The sequence below is a fragment of the Macaca nemestrina genome, chromosome 17, assembly GCF_043159975.1.
Source record: "Macaca nemestrina isolate mMacNem1 chromosome 17, mMacNem.hap1, whole genome shotgun sequence".
NCBI classification, from domain to species: Eukaryota; Metazoa; Chordata; class Mammalia; order Primates; family Cercopithecidae; genus Macaca; species Macaca nemestrina.
The window spans coordinates 16,829,084-16,849,344 of record NC_092141.1 but is presented as its reverse complement, the minus strand read 5'-3'; the positions used below and the strand labels follow the sequence as shown (position 1 = coordinate 16,849,344).

Sequence of the window (20,261 nt, the reverse complement as noted above, 5' to 3'; positions counted from 1 at the left end):
AGATAGACATAGGCACCTTTGCTCTCTGATCCAGAAGTCCAGGTTCCTTCTAAGATAAGCCCTCATCTGCCTGGGTGAACTGCCTCACCTCCAGCCTGCAGGAAGCGGGAGAAGATGGACTGTGAGCAGCTTCCTTATAAAATATGATTTAGAAGTTCATGTTCTTTTTGCCTGCATCCCTTCGCCTAAATTTTATCATATGACCATATCTAACTTCAGGGTGTCCAAGCTGCTAAAATTGACTGAATGTTTTTTTTTAAGATAAGGTCTTGATCTGTTGCCCAGGTTGGAGTGTGGTGGCTTGATCACGGCCGACTGCAACCTTGACCTCCCAGGCTCAGTTGATCCTCCCACCTCAGCCTCCTGAGTAGCTGGGACTCCAGGTGTGTGCCACAACACCTGGCTAATTTTCTTATTTATTTATTTATTTATTTATTTATTTATTTATTGTAGAGACGGGGTTTCACCATGTTTCCCAGGCTAAATTGAGGGGACTCTGTAATCAAAAAGATGGAGAAGCAGAATGACTATTAGGAGACAGTTTGTAGTCTCTGCCACAGTGGGTTTGGATAAGAAGTTAATCTCTGAGGTTGTTTTCTGCTCATCAGAGAGTAGTTTAAGGTACATAGAGGATGCTGGGGGTCCTGATATTTTGATCTGTTTTCCTTTCAAAAGGGTACTTTTCTGTGTGTGAGTGTGCATGTGTGTGAGTATATGGGCTTTACAAGGAATGATACATCAGATTGGTACTTAGAATCCGGGGCCATATATATATAATGGGTCCCAATTAAAAGAAAAATCTTTTTCTTATGCTTTTAGGCTGAACAACTTTTTAAAGCAACAATGAGTTACCTCCTTGGAGGGGGCATGAAGCAGGTAAGGACATTGCCTAGTATTGGCCCCTCCCTGAAGCAGTTTTCAGAACAGTCTTGTCTGCTGAAAACTCCTGCTAGCCCCACCATACGCTTTGGTCAGGAAAGGTGGAGTTTCCCTTCTGAGATCTGTATACAAATAGGCGTTCTTTCTCTAAATGCAACAGCATGTTCGCCAAGGAATTCACAGTTGGCTAATCACTCTAAAAGAATAAAGACTGTGGCTTTGAGGCCACCGTCAGTCTGGAAGTTGATCTGAAATAATCCATGAGAATATTTGACTTGTTATGAATTCCCTTCATTCTCTTTCTCTCACAGGAGGACAATGCCATAATTGAAATTTCCCTAAAGCTGGCTAGTATCTATGCTGCGCAGAATAGGTAAGTACGGCAGCCAGGGAGTAGGACTGTGGGCAGAAAAGTTTGACTCTGGGATGTTACATAATATTCATTGCCTGCTGGTCATCTGGGTCTCCCAGAAATTGGGTGCCACACTCAAAAAGTGTTCTGTCCCTCATCTTTGGAATTGTCAGTCTTTTCCAGTTTGCCCCTCCTGTTTCCAGTAGCCTGCCTAGTGGGGCACACAGCATCTCTGGCTGCCCTGTGACAAAGCTAACTAAGTTTTCTGTTGCTGCTTGAAGTGGGAAGGGAAGTTAGAGTTAAAACTTTAGTTTAACTTTTTTAGAAGAGGAAAGAGCAGTGTGAAAGCTGCTGGGGATAATATATTAATACTCTGAAGAAGCCATTTTGCTGGTATAGATAGAGTTCAAAGATGAAGCATCTAGGATGTAAGCAGAGAACTCCTCTAGGGAGTTGTATTTGGGGTGAATTTAGGGAGACACCTAAGACTAGCTTCACTTAGGGTTTTAGTGGTGCAGAAGTTGGTGCTAGAGGTTTGGAGTGACACGGAGCCTGATGCTGTAGAAAGGGTGCTTACCGAGACCAGGCCCTGGTACTGGTCCCTGCTGTCCTACTCACCAGCTCCTTTGTTCTCATCAGGACCTGCAGAGTCTCCTTGCATTTTGATTGGACACTAGATAGGCTAGAGCTTCCTAGAGCCTTTGACTTCATGTCTTTTGAGGAGCTTTGAGCTTGGCCTATGCCAGAGAACACTGCAGCTTCGTCAGTCTTCCTTGGAATTGTAACAAACATGCCTAGTTCTTGATTGGGTATGAACTCCTAGGGTAAGAAGAAGCCCGGAGCTAATAAACGTTGTTGAATAAGACAAATTCATAGTCTTATAGACGTGAAAGCTAGTAACAATTAGCCTCTAAGTTACATGGTATACTGTACTTTTTATTTTGTTTTATTAAGACAAGCATGAGACTAGAAAAGAGATGGCCAGATCTGAGGCTTCGAAAGGCTGATATAAGTTAGGAGGGGAATTGTTTGTGGACCTCTTGCTCTGACTGGGAGCATCTTGTGGGCAGCATCCACTTGCCCTGTGTTATGGCTGGAGAGGGCCCTCTTGCCAAGTTTTGAGTCTAGGGAAGGAAGGGGATGCTTCTGTTCTTCTGAGAACAGAGCAGAACAGTAGGGTCGTAAGTTCTCCCCTGGCAAAGCACTAGAGAAAAGATGAACTTTTAGTGCCACTTCTGTAAGAAACTAGAGCCAAAACCGAAGAACAAGAACCAAAACTGAGTTCCTAAATGGAGAAGGGATTTCTGTCACATTTCCTCTGCATCTCTGTAAAAAGCAGCAGTCAACCAGCCTGCTTGGGTTAACTGAACCCTCTCCAATTGATTGAGGGTCCAGGGCTACAGAGTTGGGTTAAACGACTTCTGTTGCCACAGCTAGGAGTTCCATTTCTGCAAAAGAAACTTTTATCAGAGACCTACAGCTTGAAATAAATATAAAATGACTAAAGCTCCTGAGAAGCTGTATGAGGTCAACAGTTGGAATCCTCACTGCAGGGTGGCCTGAACCTCTGTTCAGGGTAGTATTAGTTTGAACAGAGGTAAGACTTTCGCACATGGAGAAACTGATTCACTGGAGACCATCTGTTAGTGGGAGATGATGAAGACCGCTGGCTATGTCAGTTATTAAAATTAGGGCAGCATTCCTAGCTTTTTGTGTCTTAAGTTATATTAAATGGATGACTTTTAACTACTTTGAGAAATGGCAGATTTGACACTCCTTAGACTTTAAACAAAGTTCCCTCTTCCCATTTTACACTTCCTTTACTGATAATGTTTAAACTGAGCTGCAAAAATGAAGATAAAAAAGGAATTTATGAAAAGGTAAATGGGCCGGGTGTGGTGGCTCACGCCTGTAATCCCACCACTTTGGGAGGCCGAGGCAGGTGGATCACCTAAGGTCAGGAGTTCGAGACCAGCCTGACTGACCAACATGGAGAAACTCTGTCTTTACTAAAAATAGAAAAATTAGCTGGGCATGGTGGCAGACACCTGGAATCCCAGCTACTTGAGAGCTGAGGCAGGAGAATCGCTTGAACCCGGGAGGTGGAGGTTGCTCTGAGCCGAGGTCGCGCCATTGCACTCCAGCCTGGGCAACAAGAGCGAAACTGCATCTCAACGGCAAAAAAAAAAAAAAAAAAAAGAAGAAAAGGTAAATGGCTGATTATTGATTTTGCTTTACAGACAGGAATTTGCTATTGCTGGCTATGAATTCTGCATTTCAACTCTAGAGGAAAAAATTGAAAGAGAAAAGGAATTAGCAGAAGACATTGTGTCAGGTAGGAAACCCATTATCTGGGCATCACTTTTCTCCACAAAAGGCTTTACTTTACACTTTGAGAAATGGAAAGAGATCTAAATTGGGAAGAGGGAAAGTTACCTATCTTTAAGGTATCAGCAGAAGTTTTGGAATAAGATGTTTTGTTTAAAATATTTGCTGTTTTGGTGGTTTTTTTTTTTTACCCCCTTGGTGACATGTTCATAATTTATCTGTTAACTTTTAGTTACATATAACTTATGGAAAATCGGGGAGCAGAAGAAGAAGGTCTTTCTTTATTATCTCTTAGTTCAGCTACCAATCAAAATGCTTATTACATTTTAGCCCTAGATATGCAGCAAATTAAGAAAGAAGAGAAAAAAAGCTCATGTTTTTGCAATTCATCCTCACTCATTCTAGAGACTAGGAATAGAACTGGATGAGCAGGAAGTTCTCTAGCTCCCCACCATTTTGGGTTTCTTAATTTGGGTTGAGGTATTGAAAATTTTCAGATTTGACATTTATTCAATACCTACTCTATACCAAGAGCTATCAAGATGGTAGGGATACAGCAGTCAACTCTTCTGTACCTAATTGTCTTCTAACTCTCTCTTGAACAGACAGTAGTCCCCTATTATCCATGGGGAATATGTTCCAAGACCCCCAGCAGATGCCTGAAAAGAATTCTAATACACTGTGCTTTTTTCTTATACATATGTACCTATGATAAAGTTTAATTTATAAGTTAGGCACAGTAAGAGATTAACAACAATAACTTATAGAACAATTATAACTATATACTGTTAACAGTATCACAGACAGAAGATTCATTCTTATTGTAGATCTTATCAACCTCAGCATACAGTTTTGTTTTTTTTCTTATTGAGAACTTTCACCTTTTCCTTAAAAGGAAGCACTTTATGACTTCTCTTTGTCATATCCAAATTGCCAGTATCACTACTCTTACACTTTGGGGCCATTATGTAAAATATGAATTGCTTGAGCACAAGTACTGCGACACTGTGGGTTGATCTGATAACTGAGACTGCTGCTAAGTGATTGAGGCCAGGTGCCGTATACAACTTGGGTACACTGGACAAAGAGGTGATTCACGTCCTTTGCAGGATGGAGTGTGACAGGGCAAGATTTCATCATGCTACCCAGAATAGCATGCAATTTAAAAACTTATGGATTATTTCTGGAATTTTTCATTTAATATTTTTCAGACCATGGTTGACTGCAGATAACTGAAACCCCAGAAAACTGTGGATTAGGAGGGATCACTGTACACCAATTTTTTTGTTTTCATCACTCCACTGAAGCTACCTTTATCAAACTCACCAAATCCAATGGTTACTTGTCAATCCTTAATTTACTCATCAGCAGCTTTAACTTAGGGGGTCACTGTCTCCTACTGAAAATACTTTCACTTGGCTTCTGGGATGCCTCAGTGGTCTATCCAGTGAGGTGAACAGACTTCCCTACCTCTTAATGTTGGCAGGCTTTAGGGCTGTTTTCAGTCCTATTCTCTTTTCTCTCTGCCCCTACACCTAGGAGATATCTTTTAGTTCCATACTTTTAAATATTACATTTACACCTTCAGCCCCAACTTGCCCCTAAATGGCAGACTTATGATTATGATTGCCTACCCGACATCTTGACTTGAAGTCTAATGGTCATCTCATACTTCCCATGTCCAAAATAGATCTTTTCAGTTTTGCCGCTCACAACTTGTTTCTTCACCAGTCAGCCCCAGATTTGTAAATGGCACACTACTCATTTAGTTGCTTTGGCCAAGAACCTAAGAATTGTCCATGATTTCTTCCTCATTCCTCGGATCTAATCCATCAGCAAGTTATATTGGATCAGCCATCAAAATATATCCATACTGACCGCATCTCATCCCATTACCCTACTGCTTTGGTCCAGGCCATCACTGTTTCAAGACCTCAGTACCTTTGTATCACCTTTAGAATAAATTTAGAATCCCTGCGTGGACCTGTAAGGTGCTTATGACCTGGGCCCACCCACCTCTTCCACGCCATCTGCTGCTCTCCCCTCGCTTGTTCCAGTCTCACCACACTGGTCTTATTCTGGCACATTCCAAGTTCAGTGCCGCCTCAAGGCCACTTTGCTTGATATTCCCTCTACCTAGACTGTTCTCTCTTACCTTTTCCTGGCCAACTCCCGTACTTCACTCAGGTCTCTGCTCAAATAGCACTTCCTCAGAGTCCTCTCCTCACTAAAATTATCATCTCTTCCCACCTTACTATTGCTCTACTCCTCCTTCCTTTATTTTTCTTCATCACACTTGAAAGTAGAGGTGTGTGTGTTGTGTGCTTGTGTTTGTTTCTCTACTAAAAGTATGTTTTTGTTTAAAAATTTTTAGTCTTTGTCTTCCTTATCAAAGAAGGATAGAGACTTCATCCTTTATGCTCACTGCTAAATCCTCGGTGCCTAGAACAGTGCCTGGCACATAATAGAGGCTCAATAATTACTGAATGAAAGAACAAAAGACCCAAGAAAGACCAACAAGTAAATCCAGTTTCAGTGCAGTGTGGAAGTGCTTTGAGGAAATCCACAAGAGGTGTAAAAACAAGTCTAGCTGTCAAGTAAGTCACTTCTGAACTATTTACACCTTTGCTATCTTTCTATGGTTTCTTAGGAGTGTAAAGCTGTATTCCTGACTCAAAAAGTAATTCCAGTAAACACTGAAGAAAACTGAGAAAAGCACTAAGAAGTAAAGATCATCTATAATCATACTACTAAGAAAAAGCTACTGTTTTTCCTACGGCTTTTCAGGTTACATTTTAAGACATAAATTTGGGATGATACTGTATATCCCACTTTGTAACCTGAGTTTTAAAAATTTAGTAACATATTGTGAAAACACTTTTTTTTTTCCCCAGGCAAAGGAATTCTTGTTGGATAGAGCAAACTAATCTCTATTATAAATATTATTTTTACATTTTACTAGGTGTGCCGTATAGAAAATGTGTTACATGATTCTTCATCTTATTTTTTCTGGAAAAGAAATAAATTCCTACTTATTCAGTTTTGCACAAAGCAAATCCATTATCAAATTTATGTGCTTTTTATTGACACAACTATCTCTATCCCAGGAGAGCATTACTTAATTACGTAAAATTACATTACTTACATAAAACCTTGCTCTAGGGTAATTATTTTGTTACCTATGTTGTAAATATATATATACTTACTGAGGAAATGCCCATAAAAAATTAAGTGAAAACTTTGGTTACAAAACAGTATAGTTAGTATGTAGACTAATGATAGGAATGGAACAAAGGCTTAATGATAGATATCAAAATATAGGCAGTGATTCTCTTTGGTTGGTAGGTTTATAGGGAATTTATATTTTATTTGTGTTTCTCTGAGTATTCTATAATTTTGCACAAATTTATATTTTTCTTTTTAATTTCCAATGTTATCTATTAGTATAAAAAGTCAAATAATATTAATAGTACAAAGCTTAATTTAAGAGAGCATTTTCTTGCTACCTCACCCCACCCCATCTGTTTTTTTTATTGTTTTGTTTTATTTTATTTTTTTGAGATGGAGTCTCGCTCTTTCACCAGGAGTGCAATGGTGCAATCTCGGCTCACTGCAACCACTGCCTCCCGAGTTCAAGTGATTCTCATGTCTCGGCCTCCCGAGTAGCTGGGACTACAGGCGCCCGCCACCACGCCCGGCTATTTTTGTATTTTTAGTAGAGACGGGGTTTCACCATGTTAGCCAGTGATCTCCTGACCTCGTGATCCGCCCGCCTCGGCCTCCCAAAGTGCTGGGATTACAGGCATGAGCCACAGCGCCCGGCCCCTGTTTTCAGCTCTTAAACCAGCTTCCTCTGGTATTTACCTTCACATTTCTCAGTAATATAAATTGCTATTTCCTAATTCATTATTTTCAGAATCTGTTGATTTATGGGAAAGTGAATATTTAGTGCAATTTCTGCTTGTGTCTATGAGTGTATGAATAGTGTTAGCTGCTGAGCCAAGTAACATGATTACACAATTACATTTCCTTTTGTGTACATTTTGCTTCCTCTGAAGTTAACTAGGTTTTTTTGTGGCTCCGTTTGTTATGTATATGTCAGATTCTTCACTTTTATATATTATTTGCTTTCTTCAATTCATAAGCTTTCCCAGTGTTCTAGAGTTCATGTTGGCTCACTTTTCATTGGCATGGCTGGCCATAGGCATTCAGTCTTCATCTTCCTTTTTTGTTTGTTTTCGTTGAGACGGGGTCTCACTCTGTCGCCCAGGCTGGAGTGCAGTGGCTCGATTTTGGCTCACTGCAAGCTCCGCCTCCTGGGTTTAAGCAATTCTCATGCCTCTGCCTCCTGAGTAGCTGGGATTACAGGCATGAGCTACCACGCCTGGCTAATTTTGTATTTTTAGTAGAGATGGGGTTTCACCATGTTGGCTGGCCTGGTCTGGAACTCCTGACTTCAGGCGATCCGCCCGCCTCAGCCTCCCAAAGTGTTGGGATTACAGGCGTGAGCCACCACGCCCAGCCATGTTATATCTTTTTCATCCTGTAACTTTCATTTTAGTGGTATTTGGGGAAGGCGTGGAGAGGAATGTATGTGTTCAGTTCAGAATAGTAAATCTGTTATTGGGCATCAAGATGGTGTCAAAACCTGTTTTTTTTAAGTGGCTTCTTAGCACTGAGATTTCCAAGTCAAGAGTAGCACATTTTAAGGTTGTTGATGACTATTGCCAAATTGCCATTGAAAGGACTGTGTTAATTTACATTTCTTGGTCTGGCTATTTATGTGCTTTGTGACTTTAGTCAAATTACTTAATCCCTGTGTGCTTTTTCTTCAGTATGGGATTAAGAGTAATATGCATAGGACCTTTAGGAAGGTGGAATGAGTTAATACATAAAAAGTACTTAGAATAATACATTGTAGCTGCTCAAAAAGAGTTTGTTAGTGGTTTTTATTATTGTGATAAGGCTATGTCCTCCTTCCCAAAACTCATTAATTTTTATAATCTTTGTTAGCTTGATGATATGGCCTTGATGCATTATCTAGCATTTCTTTGATAAACAGTGAGGTTTATCTTTTTTTTCTCACCATGTCTTAGGGTGCTGAGAGGTTTATCTTTCATTGGAGCTTTATTGTAAAAACATTAATCCTTTGTCTCTTGGGTTTTCCTCCTGATTTGTGTTTATAGAGTGGTTTTTTTTTTCTAATAAAAAGGGAATGTGAAATTAACATTTGTATAAAGAATTATGAGAATTGGCCAGGCACAGTGGCTCTTGCCTGTAATCCCAGCACTTTGGGAGGCCAAGGTGGGAGGATCACTTGAGGTCAGGTATTCAAGACCAGCCCTGGCAATGTGGCAAAACCCCATGTTTACAAAAATTATCTGGGCGTGGTGTTGCACACCTGTAGTCCCAGCTACTCGGGAGGCTGAGGTGAGAATCTCTTGAGCCTGGGAGGTGGAGGTTGCAGTGAGCTGAGGTCCCACCACTGTGCTCCAGCCTGGGTGACAGAGCAAGACCTTGTCTTGGGGCGGGGGTGGGTGGGCGTAGGCAGAAGATGATTGTGAGTATAGACAAGGGACCCAGCATTACCAGTACCTTTGGAGCTCTTCCTACCTGAGATAATACTCTCCTTAATCTTGTCACTATCATTCAATGGCGCGATCTCGGCTCACCGCAACCTCCACCTCCCAGGTTCAAGTGATTCTCCTGCCTCAGCCTCCCGAGTAGCTGGGACTACAGGCATGTGCCACCACGCCTGGCTAATTTTGTATTTTTAGTAGAGGTGGGGTTTCTCCATGTTGGTCAGGCTGGTCTCAAACTGCCGACCTCAGGTGATCTGTCTGCCTCAGCCTCCCAAAGTGCTGGGATTACAGGTATGAGCCACCATGCCCGGCCCATTTGCTTTTCTTTAGTTTTACTCTGTGTCCCTTAAGAAGGTGTCATTTAATTTTTGCATATTGCTTTTAAAAATTTAAATAGGCTGGGTGCAGTGACTCATGCCTGTAATCCCAACACTTTGGGAGGCCAAGGTGGGAGGATCGCTTGAGCCCAGGAGTTTGAGACCAGACTGGGCAACATGGTGAGATCCTGTCTCTTCAAAAAATAAAAAAATTGCCTGGGCACGGTGGCACATGCCTGTGGTCCCAGCTACTTAGCAGACTGAGGCAGGAGGATAACTTGAGCCCAAGAGGTTGAGGCTGCAGTGAGCTATCATAGTGCCACTGTCCTTTAGCACAGGCAGTGGAGAGAGACCCTGTCTCAAAACAAATGAAAATTATATAAATGAATCGTAATATGTATTCATTTTAGGGCATTTTTATTACTTGCACGAGTAATCTTTTCAGAATTAGATCAGAATTCATTTCTAATTTCCTTTGCTTTTATTCGTCTTTAATACATACTGAGTAGCTGTTCTGTGCCAGGTATTCTAGGATTTGAATAGCAGCAAGTAAGGTAAAAGTCCCTGCTCTTCTGGAGCTTAATGCTTAGAAGTATTTTTCAAGCTTTGAAATCGTATGCATCCTCACTTATCTTTCCTGATAATTTTCTATTTTTCTCCTTGTATTTCTAAACATTTTTAATTTAACTTTTTAATATATCTGGAATTTATTTTGGTGTGAAGCTGGTGACTGTTTTCTTACAGATAGTAATCAATCTATATGTACTAATTAGTATATACTTGGGTTTCTTTTGGGGTTTTCCATTCTGATGTATTTATCTGATGAGTTTTATAACAGTATACATTGTTTGAATTATATATTTAGTTATATGGTAGGACAGTTGACACATGCTTCCTTTGCAGAATTCCTTCCCACATTTCACTGTTTTCACATGAATTTTAGAATCATTTTTTCAAATTCCTAAAGTGCCTTGAAACTGAATTATCAGATTTGCATTATATTTACAAATTAGTCTGAGGAGATTGCCATCTGAATAAGTTAGCATATCTTTGACTGCAAAGAGCAGAAATTTCAGCTAAATTAGGTTTAACAGTAAGGACATTTATGTCAAGTAACTGGCAGTTCAGTGACAGGGAGCAGGCTGTTGAGTTAGTTGATAATGTGATTCATTGAAATCGTGACGGAACAGGCTCTTTCCATCCTCACTCATGTATTTTTTTCCCATGCTCCCCTGGTGGTTGAAACGTGAAACTAGCAATTCCCAGGAATCTCATCCAGAAATGACAGTGTCCAGAGGAAAAGGAGACTTCTTTGATGTTTCTCATAGGATCAAGGTAATCTTTCCTAGAAGTCTCCAAGTAGATTTATCCTTACTTCTTATTGGTTAGAATTGGGTTACATGCCATTTCTAACCCAGTCCTTGGGAAGAAAAATGGATTATCATGATTGGCTAAAACTCATCAGTATCTTTTCCTGAGGATGTGAGTCATGTGAGAAAAGAACGGATACTGGGACAAACCAGCTGCTCTGCTAGCAAAGGAAAATCTTTGTAATAGTGAGCCGTCTCACTGAGGAACATTCTATAGCTCCTGCTTATATTATAGTTTTCTTCATATAAATGGCAGCTATTTATTAAATTTGATTCTAACTGACTCCTTGACTGAACTCTTTGCTTTTCAGTTGATATTCACGCTAATTCCAGATTTATAATCATACATTCCAGAAATGATGGTACAGGTGGAGCATCCCCCAAAACTGAAGCTTTCTGAGTGCCAACATGATGTACAAAGAAAGTACTCATTGGAGCATTTGGATTTGGGTTTTTGGTTTTGGGATGCTGGCAGTATCCAAAGCAAATATTCCAAACTCAAAAAATCTGAAATTTGAAACACCTTTGGTCCTAAACATTTCAGATAAGGAATACTCAAGCTGTAATTGTTTCCTTCCAGAGAGTTATACTACTGTCTCCTTTCCCCACCCTTTATAAAATTAGTTCATTGGCGTACCATCAAGAAATAGTAGTAATAGGCAACTTAGTCTTATATCCAATTTGGTACCAAACTATGTGACTAGATTTATTACTATTATATATCTAGAGCAGACCAGGCTTGCTTGTAGGTTAATTGCTTAGTACCTGTGTAGTGCTGGATAATATTTAATGCTGATATGTAACTTTTGTGTTTCTTATGAGATCCACAGTAAATTTCTTATTGTATTGTTTGTACTATTGTATTTGTATTATTTGTTATTGCAGGATTGTATTAATGTGATAAAATGAATTGGGATGCTTTATTTTCTATTCTGAAATAAGTGTATGATATTGCATTGGAATGGTCTGTTCCTTGAAAGTTGTAGAGTCTATCATGCCAGATGGACCAGAACTCCTGAGTTAATTCTCTGACAGATTTTTTTCTTCCTTCTTGATTACTCATGTATTTCTTCCATTTTCTTAATTTCAATATAGGACAGTGCTAATACATGATAAGCTTAATATCTATTGAATAAATGAACGTATGGGTGAACAAATTTTATAACTTACTAATTTCCAGAAGAAACTTTAAGGAATTATATTTTTAAAGCATATTTTACACTACTCTTAACATATCTGATATCATCTTCCTTTTCTAGTTCCTAATTTTATGGATTTATTTTTAAATTAGTAAAAAGATGTTTCCCATTGATTCTTTCCTCCTCCTTTCCTTGAAACTTTTTATTTTTACATTTTAAATAAAACATTTCTAGAAAGTTATTTTTGATGACGTAATATTTGGTTTCATGAGTGCTTAAAGTCTGGAGCCTGAGTTCAGATTCTGGTTCTACCACTTACTAGCAGTGGACAAGTTATTTAACTTCTCTATTCTCAGCTTCCCTTATCAATAAAATGAAAATAATAATAGAACTTACCTCGTAAGAGTTATGAGAATGAAATGCTCCAGGACTATGACCGGTACTCATTAGGCACTGTTATATAAGAGTGTGTGGAATGTGATATATTTACTAATCTTATTTATTATATGATTTGGCACCTATATTTTACTACGCTCAATTTATGAAGGACCTTCCTGGCTATTGTATTTATAGTTTCTCCTTGGTTTTTGTTAATTTTGTTGATTCATTCAAAAAGCCATCTTCTGGTTTCATTAATTTTCTTTATTGTTTTTCTATTTTCTATTTCACTTATTTCTTCTCTGTCTTTATTGCATCTCTCCTGTTTGCTTTGGGTTTATTTTGTTCCCTTTTTTCTGGTCTCTCAGGCAGGAGATGAGGTTACTGATTTAAGGTTTTGCTTCTAACATAATTGCCATTTATAACTATAAGCTTTAGCTGCATCTCATTAATTTTGGTAAGGTATATTTTCATGTGTCTCAAGTATTTTCCAATTTTTTTTTGGATTTCTTCTTTGACCCTTTGGATATTTAGGAGTATATAGATTAATTTCCACATATAGTGAATTTCTCAAATTTTCTTCTGTTGAATCCAGTTTCATTCCATTGTGTTCAGACAACAACTGTGTATGATTTTATTTATTGAGACTTGTTGTATGGCCTCACATATGGCTTATCCTGGAGAATGTTGCATGTGCATTTGAGAAGTATGTGTATTCTGTTGAATGGAGTTTTCTATGAATGTCTGTTAGGTCTAGTTGGTTTATAGTGTTATTCAAGTCTTTTGTGTCCTTACTGATTTTGTCAAGTTGTTCTAATTTTTTTTTTTTTCTTTGAGACGGAGTCTTGCTCTGTCACCCAGGCTGGAGTGCGGTGGCGCAATCTTGGCTCACTGCAACTTCCACCTCCCGGGTTCAAGCGATTCTCGTGCCTCAGCCTCCCGAGTAGCGGGAGTACAGGCATGTGCCATTGGATCTGGCTAATTTTTGTATTTTTAGTTGAGATCAGGTTTCACCATGTTGTCCAGGCTGGTCTCGAACTCCTGACCTCAGGTGGTCCACCTGCCTTAGCCTCCGAGTGCTGGGATTACAGGCATGAGCCACCATGCCTGGCTGATAACTTTTTAAAAATCTTCTTTCTTTATACATGTTTCTGTGCTGTTTAGACAGTCTCAGATATATATATATCTATCTTTGTTATGAATTGTCCCTTCATCAGGAAAATGATTCCTTTTTCCCTATTTAAGGTATTTGTTACAAATTCTAGTTTTATATTATCTACTATATCTTAACCCTTAAATTTTTCTGAGTCATTTTTCAGTGTATCTTTTGTAGAAAGCTATGGTTGGATTTTTTTTTTAAACCTGAGTATCACTGTCTTCTGATACAGAATCTGAAAACCTTTTAAAAATTAGTATTGAGGCTGGATGCAGTGGCTCACACCTGTAATCACAGCATTTTGGGAGGCTGAGGCAGGTGCATTACCTGAGGTCAGGAGTTCAAGACCAGCCTGGCCAACATAGTGAAACGCCGTCTCTACTAAAAATACAAAATATTAGCTGGGTGTGGTGGTGGGCACCTATAATTTCAGCTACTCGGGAGGCTGAGGCAGGAGAATCACATGAACCTGGGAGGTGGAGGTTGCAGTGAGCCGAGATCGCGCCATCGCACTCCAGCCTGGTTAAGAAGAGTGAAATTCCGTCTCAAACAAACAAAACAAAACAAAAAACAAATTGGTATTGAAAGGGATAATTGGTCTAATTATTGCATTTTTGTTAATTCCTTTGTTTTCAGTTCCTTTTATAGGAATTTTTCCCTCACTGACCTATATTTGTATTTTGTAGGGAAGGTATATGTATATATGATTTTCAGTTCTATAAGGAGTAACCTAAACATTTCTTAAAGACATAGTTGACTCAGAGGAAAAAAAATTGTTTTCAGTTTCTTCTCTAAAATGAGATGAGTACATTTTAACATTATCCTACCTTTCCCTTTTCCTCACTTGTTTTTTCTCTGTGATCTGGAATTTTAGACTTAGTGGAATTTATTGCAGAGGAGAATTCTGAAGCCTGCATATTTGCCTTGTTTTTTAAGCAGTCTATTTTCTCCTGCTCAGATGCTTTGCTGGACTCAGAAGTTACATCAGCATAAGGTTAGGGAGTTGTCTGTTTGTGAAGCTTGTTTAATCCCTGGTGAACCTTCATTTTTAGCATCCAGTTCTCTGGAGCTTCTGTAGTCTATCCTGGCTCAATGCTTCTGTCCCACATGCTCTGGCCTTTTACTCTGCCTTTTTTTTTTTTTTTTTTTTTTTTTTGAGACAGAGTCTCGCTCTGTCGCCCAGGCTGTAGTGCAGTGGCCGGATCTCAGCTCACTGCAAGCTCCGCCTCCCGAGTTACGTCATTCTCCTGCCTCAGCCTCCCGAGTAGCTGGGACTACAGGCGCCCGCCACCTCGCCCGGCTAGTTTTTTGTATTTTTTTAGTAGAGACGGGGTTTCACCGTGTTAGCCAGGATGGTCTCGATCTCCTGACCTCGTGATCCGCCCGTCTTGGCCTCCCAAAGTGCTGGGATTACAGGCTTGAGCCACCGCGCCCGGCCGCCTTTTACTCTGGAATGTCCTTTACCTGTATGTTGACCTCTCTCTTCTCTATCCTTCACATTATCCCCTCTTCCATCAGTTTTCTCATCTATATTTTGGGAGTTTCTTCAGTTGATATTCCACATGACCGATTTATGATTAAGGAAAGTCAGTTCTGTGCTTTTCTTCTGATTTGTTTTTTGTTTTTTGAGATAGGGTCTCACTGTGTCGCCCAGGCTGGAGTGCAGTGGTGCAGTCATGGCACACTGCAGCCTCAACCTCCCAGGCTCACCTGATCCTCCTACCTCAGCCTCCCAAGTAGCTGAGACTGCATGCGCATGCCACCATGCCTGGTTAATTTCTGGATTTTTCGTAGAGGCAGAGTTTCACCATCTTGCCCAGGCTGGTCTTGAACTTCTGAGTTAAAGCAGTCTGCTTGCCCTGACCTCCCCAAATGCTGGCATTATGGGCATGAGGCATCACGCCTGGCTGCGCTCTGATGTATTTTTTTAAAATAGATTTCAAACAAAAGTAAAGTTTTCAGGACTTACCAAATATCTGTATACTTTCAGCCTTGGCCAAATTTCAATGTTTTACCATATTTGCTTTAGATTTTTTTTTTTTTTTTTTTTTTTGATATTTAAACCCCTGTATACCCCTCCCTGCCTAGGGGTAGCTGCTATCCTCAATTTGGTTTTGTTTGCCTACTTATTGCACTTGTATATATCAATAAACAATATATTGCTGGGTACAGTGGCTCACACCTGTAATCCCAGCCCTTTGGGAGGCCAAGACAGGTGGATCATCTGAGGTCAGGAGTTCGAGACCAGCCTGGCCAACATGGCGGAACCTTGTCTCTACTAAAAATACAAAAATTAGCCCAGCATGGTGGCGGGCGCCTGTATTCCCCCCTACTCGGGAGGCTGAGGCAGGAGAATGGCTTGAACCTGAGAGGCAGAGGTTACAGTGAGCTGAGATCGCGCCACTGCACTCCAGCCTGGGTGACAGAGTGAAGACTCCGTCTCCAAAACAAACAATATACCATAGGGCTAATATGTTTTTAAACTTAATATGAATGGTATCATACTGTACAATTGTTTTTGTAGTTTGCTTTTGTCACTCAATATTATGTTAATGAGATTTATTGGGCTGATATTTAAAGCAGTTTTCTTAGCACAGAGGCCCTGTTTGCTTGCCAAACTGCATGTCTGCTGGGTTGCATCTGTCTTTAAAGAGTGACTTCCTCTAATTAATCTGCTGGGGTGAGGGGTAAGGTGAATCTTTTTTCTGTTCTCACAAGTGTAGACACAAGCTAAAGGTGGCCCTGTGTGATTCCCTCACTACAACCATGGTATAGTAGTCCATTGTAGAAATACACCAGTTCTTTTTTTTTTTTTAATACTTTAAATCATAGGACAGACGTGCACAACGTGCAGGTTTGTTACATATGTCAGTAAGTGCCTTGTTGGTGTGCTGCACCCATTAACTCGTCATTTACATTAGGTGTATCTCCTATTGCTATCCCTCCCTCCTCCCCTCACCCCACGACAGGCCCCGGTGTATGATGTTCCCCTTCCTGTGTCCAAGTGTTCTCATTGTTCAATTCCCACCTATGAGTGAGAACATGCGATGTTTGGTTTTTTGTACTTGCCATAGTTTGCTCAGAATGATGGTTTCCAGCTTCATCCATGTCCCTACAAAAGACATGAACTCATCCTTTTTTATTGCTGCATAGTATTCCATGGTGTATATGTGCCACATTTTCTTAATCTAGTCTGTCATTGATGGACATTTGGGTTGGTTCCAAGTCTTTGCTATTGTGAATAGTGCTGCAGTAAACATACGTGTGCATGTGTCTTTATAGCAGCATGATTTATAATCCTTTGGGTATATACCCAGTAATGGGATGGCTGGGTCAAATGGTACTTCTACTTCTAGATCCTTGAGGAATCGCCACACTGTCTTCCACAATGGTTGAACTAGTTTATAGTCCCACCAGCAGTGTAAAAGTATTCGTATTTCTCCACATCCTCTCCAGCACCTGTTGTTTTGTGACTTTTTAATGATCGCCATTCTAACTCGTGTGAGATGGTATCTCATTGTGGTTTTGATTTGCATTTCTCTGATGGCCAGTGATGATGAGCATTTTTTCATGTGTCTGTTGGCTGCATAAATGTCTTCTTTTGAGAAGTGTCTGTTCATATCCTTCGCCCACTTTTTGATGGGGTTATTTGTTTTTTTCTTGTAAATTTGTTTGATTCTCTGTAGATTCTGGATATTTGCCCTTTGTCAGATGAGTAGATTGCAAAAATTTTCTCCCATTCTGTAGGTTGCCTGTTCACTCTGATGGTAGTTTCTTTTGCTGTGCAGAAGCTCTTTAGTTTAATTAGATCCCATTTGTCAATTTTGGCTTTTGTTGCCATTGCTTTTGGTCTCAGCCCCAAATCTCCTTAAGCTGATAAGCAACTTCAGCAAAGTCTCAGGATACAAAATCAATGTGCAAAAATCACAAGCATTCTTATACACCAATAACAGACAGAGAGCCAAATCATGAGTGAACTCCCATTCACAATTGCTTCAAAGAGAATAAAATACCTAGGAATCCAACTTACAAGGGATGTGAAGGACCTCTTCAAGGAGAACTACAAATCACTTGCTCAACGAAATAAAAGAGGACACAAACAAATGGAAGAACATTCCATGCTCATGGATAGGAAGAATCAATATTGTGGAAATAGCCATACTGCCCAAGGTAATTTAGATTCAATGCCCATCGCCATCAAGCTACCAATGACTTTCTTCACAGAATTGGAACCGAAAAAAGAGCCCGCATTGCCAAGACAATCCTAAGCAAAAAGAACAAAGCTGGAGGCATCACGCTACCTGACTTCAAACTGTACTACAAGGCTACAGTAACCAAAACAGCATAGTACTGGTACAAAAACAGAGATATAGACCAATGGAACAGAACAGAAACCTCAGAAATAATACTACACATCTATAACCATCTGATCTTTGACAAACCTGACAAAAACAAGAAATGGTGAAAGGATTCCCTATTTAATAAATGGTGCTGGAAAACTGGCTAGCCATATGTAGAAAGCTGAAACTGGATCCCTTCCTTACACCTTATACAAAAATTAATTCAAGATGGATTTAAGACTTAAATGTTAGACCTAAAACCATAAAAACCCTAGAAGAAAACCTAGGCACTACCATTCAGGACATAGGCATGGGCAAGGACTTCATGTCTAAAACACCGAAATATACCCCACAGTTCTATTGATGGACCTGTTGGGTCATTCTATATGTTTTGCTATTAAAAGTCATACTTCACTGAACATTCTTGGACCTGCATCTTTGTACACACCTGCAAGATAGTCCCTGGAATATGTACATAAAAGTGGAGTTGCCGGGGTGCATATACCAAATTGCTTATCAGGCTGGGTGTAGTGTAATCCCAGCACTTTGGGATGCTGAGATGGGCAGATCACTTGAGGTCAGGAGTTGGAGACCAGCCTGGCCAATAAGGTGAAACTCCATCTCTACTTAAAAAAAAAAAAAAGCCAGGCGTGGTGGTGGCCACCTGTAATCCCAACTACTTGGAAGGCTGAGGTACAAGAATCGCTTAAACCCGGGAAGGTAGAGGTTGTAATAAGCTGAGATCATGCCACTGCACTCCAGCCTGGGCAACAGAGCAAGACTCTGTCTCAAAAACAACAAAAACCAAATTGCTGATCAAAGTGGTTTTACCAGTTTACATTTTGACTAGCAATATATTAGTGTTCGTGATGCTCTCTGTATATCTTTGTTATCATCAGATATTTTTGATAATCTGCAGGGTTTGAAAAGGAATTTCATTGTGGCTTCACTATGTTTCTGATTACTGTATTTATTGGCTATTAGATTATGTGCTCTGAAAATTATTCATATCCTTTGCCTATTTTTTTGAGGGGTTGTCTTTTAACAATCTGTAAGAGTTCCTTATGTATTCGATCATTTTATATTTTTGTAGGTTACTTATCTCTTTGTAGCTTGTCTTTTCACATTAGGGCATTTGACATAGATTAAAACTTTGGATATTAACAGAATCGATATTTATCTTCATAGTTTGTGCTTGTTATATCTTGATTTGTAATGACATCTCTATATTGGGTTTTCATAAATTCGTGGGGTGCTAATGTTTAAATCTGTAATTATAACTAATGTTTAGTTTCATTATAATTTTTCCCTATTTAATTCAGTACCTTATTTTTTTTCCCCCACAAGAGACAAGGTCTTCCTTTGGCCAGGCTGGAGTGAGTGCAGTGACATGATCACAGCTCACTGCAACTTTAAACTCCTGATACCAAGTGATCCTCCCACCTCAGCCTCCAGAAGAATAAGGACTACAGGCACGTGCCACCATGTCTGACTTATATATATGTATTTTTTGGGGAGTGTATATATTTTTTGGGGGGGTTGGGGAGGGTAGAGATGAGGTTTTGCTATGTTGCCCAGGCTGGTCTCGACCTCCTGGGCTGAAGTGGTCCTCCTGCCTCGGCCTCCCAAAGTACAGGCTTGTGGGTGTCAGCCACCATGCCTAGCCCTTTTGTAAACCCTTCTATTTGTTCATTCATTCAACAATTCAGTCAGAAATACTGAATGCCCATTACATGCTAGATATGCTGCTAGGTTCTGAGATACAGATATAAATAAAACACAGTTGGCTGGGTGCAGTGGCTCACGCCTGTAATCCCAGCACTTTGGGTGGCTGAGACAGGCGGATCAAGAGGTCAAGAGTTCAAGACTAGCCTGGCCAATATTGTGAAATCCCGTCTCTACTACAAATACAAAAAAAAAAAAAAAAAAAAAAATTAGCTGGGCGTGGTGGTGCACCTGTAGTCCCAGCTACTCGGGAGGCTGAGGCAGAAGAATCACCTGAACCAGGGAGGCGGAGGTCGCAGTGAGCGGAGATTGTGCCACTGCACTCCAGCCTGGGCGACAGAGTGAGACATCGTCTCAAAAAAGAAAAAACAAAAAAGTCACTGCCTCATGGAGCTACATTTCTGGTGGGGGAAAGACGCATAGTAAGCACTATCCAGTAAGTTGGTGTGTCCAGAGTGCTATGTAGATATTTATGAAGGAATATGTATAGCAGGAATACATTGGGGAAGTATGCTGTCTTATAGAGGGGGTCGGGAAGGCCTTGTTAGTATGAAACCTGGTGAATGGGAGAGAATAGGCAAGTGGCTATTTGTGAGGGAAGAAAATTACAGGCAAAGGGCAATTACAGGTACAAGACTCAGGTGGCGTATGCTTGACTTACTGGAAGTAAGAACTACTGGAGTTGTCTGATTTTA

The 20,261-nt window shown here is 40.1% G+C and overlaps 1 protein-coding gene across 2 annotated transcripts in view; it reads left to right on the top strand.

Annotated features, from left to right (window-relative positions):
• The window catches only part of LOC105491086 (tetratricopeptide repeat domain 19), a 30,397-nt gene that overhangs the window by 3,172 nt on the left and 6,964 nt on the right, over window positions 1-20,261 (top strand). For both annotated transcript variants that reach the window (XM_024795842.2, XM_011757235.3), the window contains exons 5-7: window positions 820-876; window positions 1,191-1,252; window positions 3,472-3,566. In XM_024795842.2, the coding sequence (XP_024651610.2) occupies window positions 820-876; window positions 1,191-1,252; window positions 3,472-3,566 (214 nt within the window). The remainder of the gene's footprint in view (window positions 1-819; window positions 877-1,190; window positions 1,253-3,471; window positions 3,567-20,261) is intronic.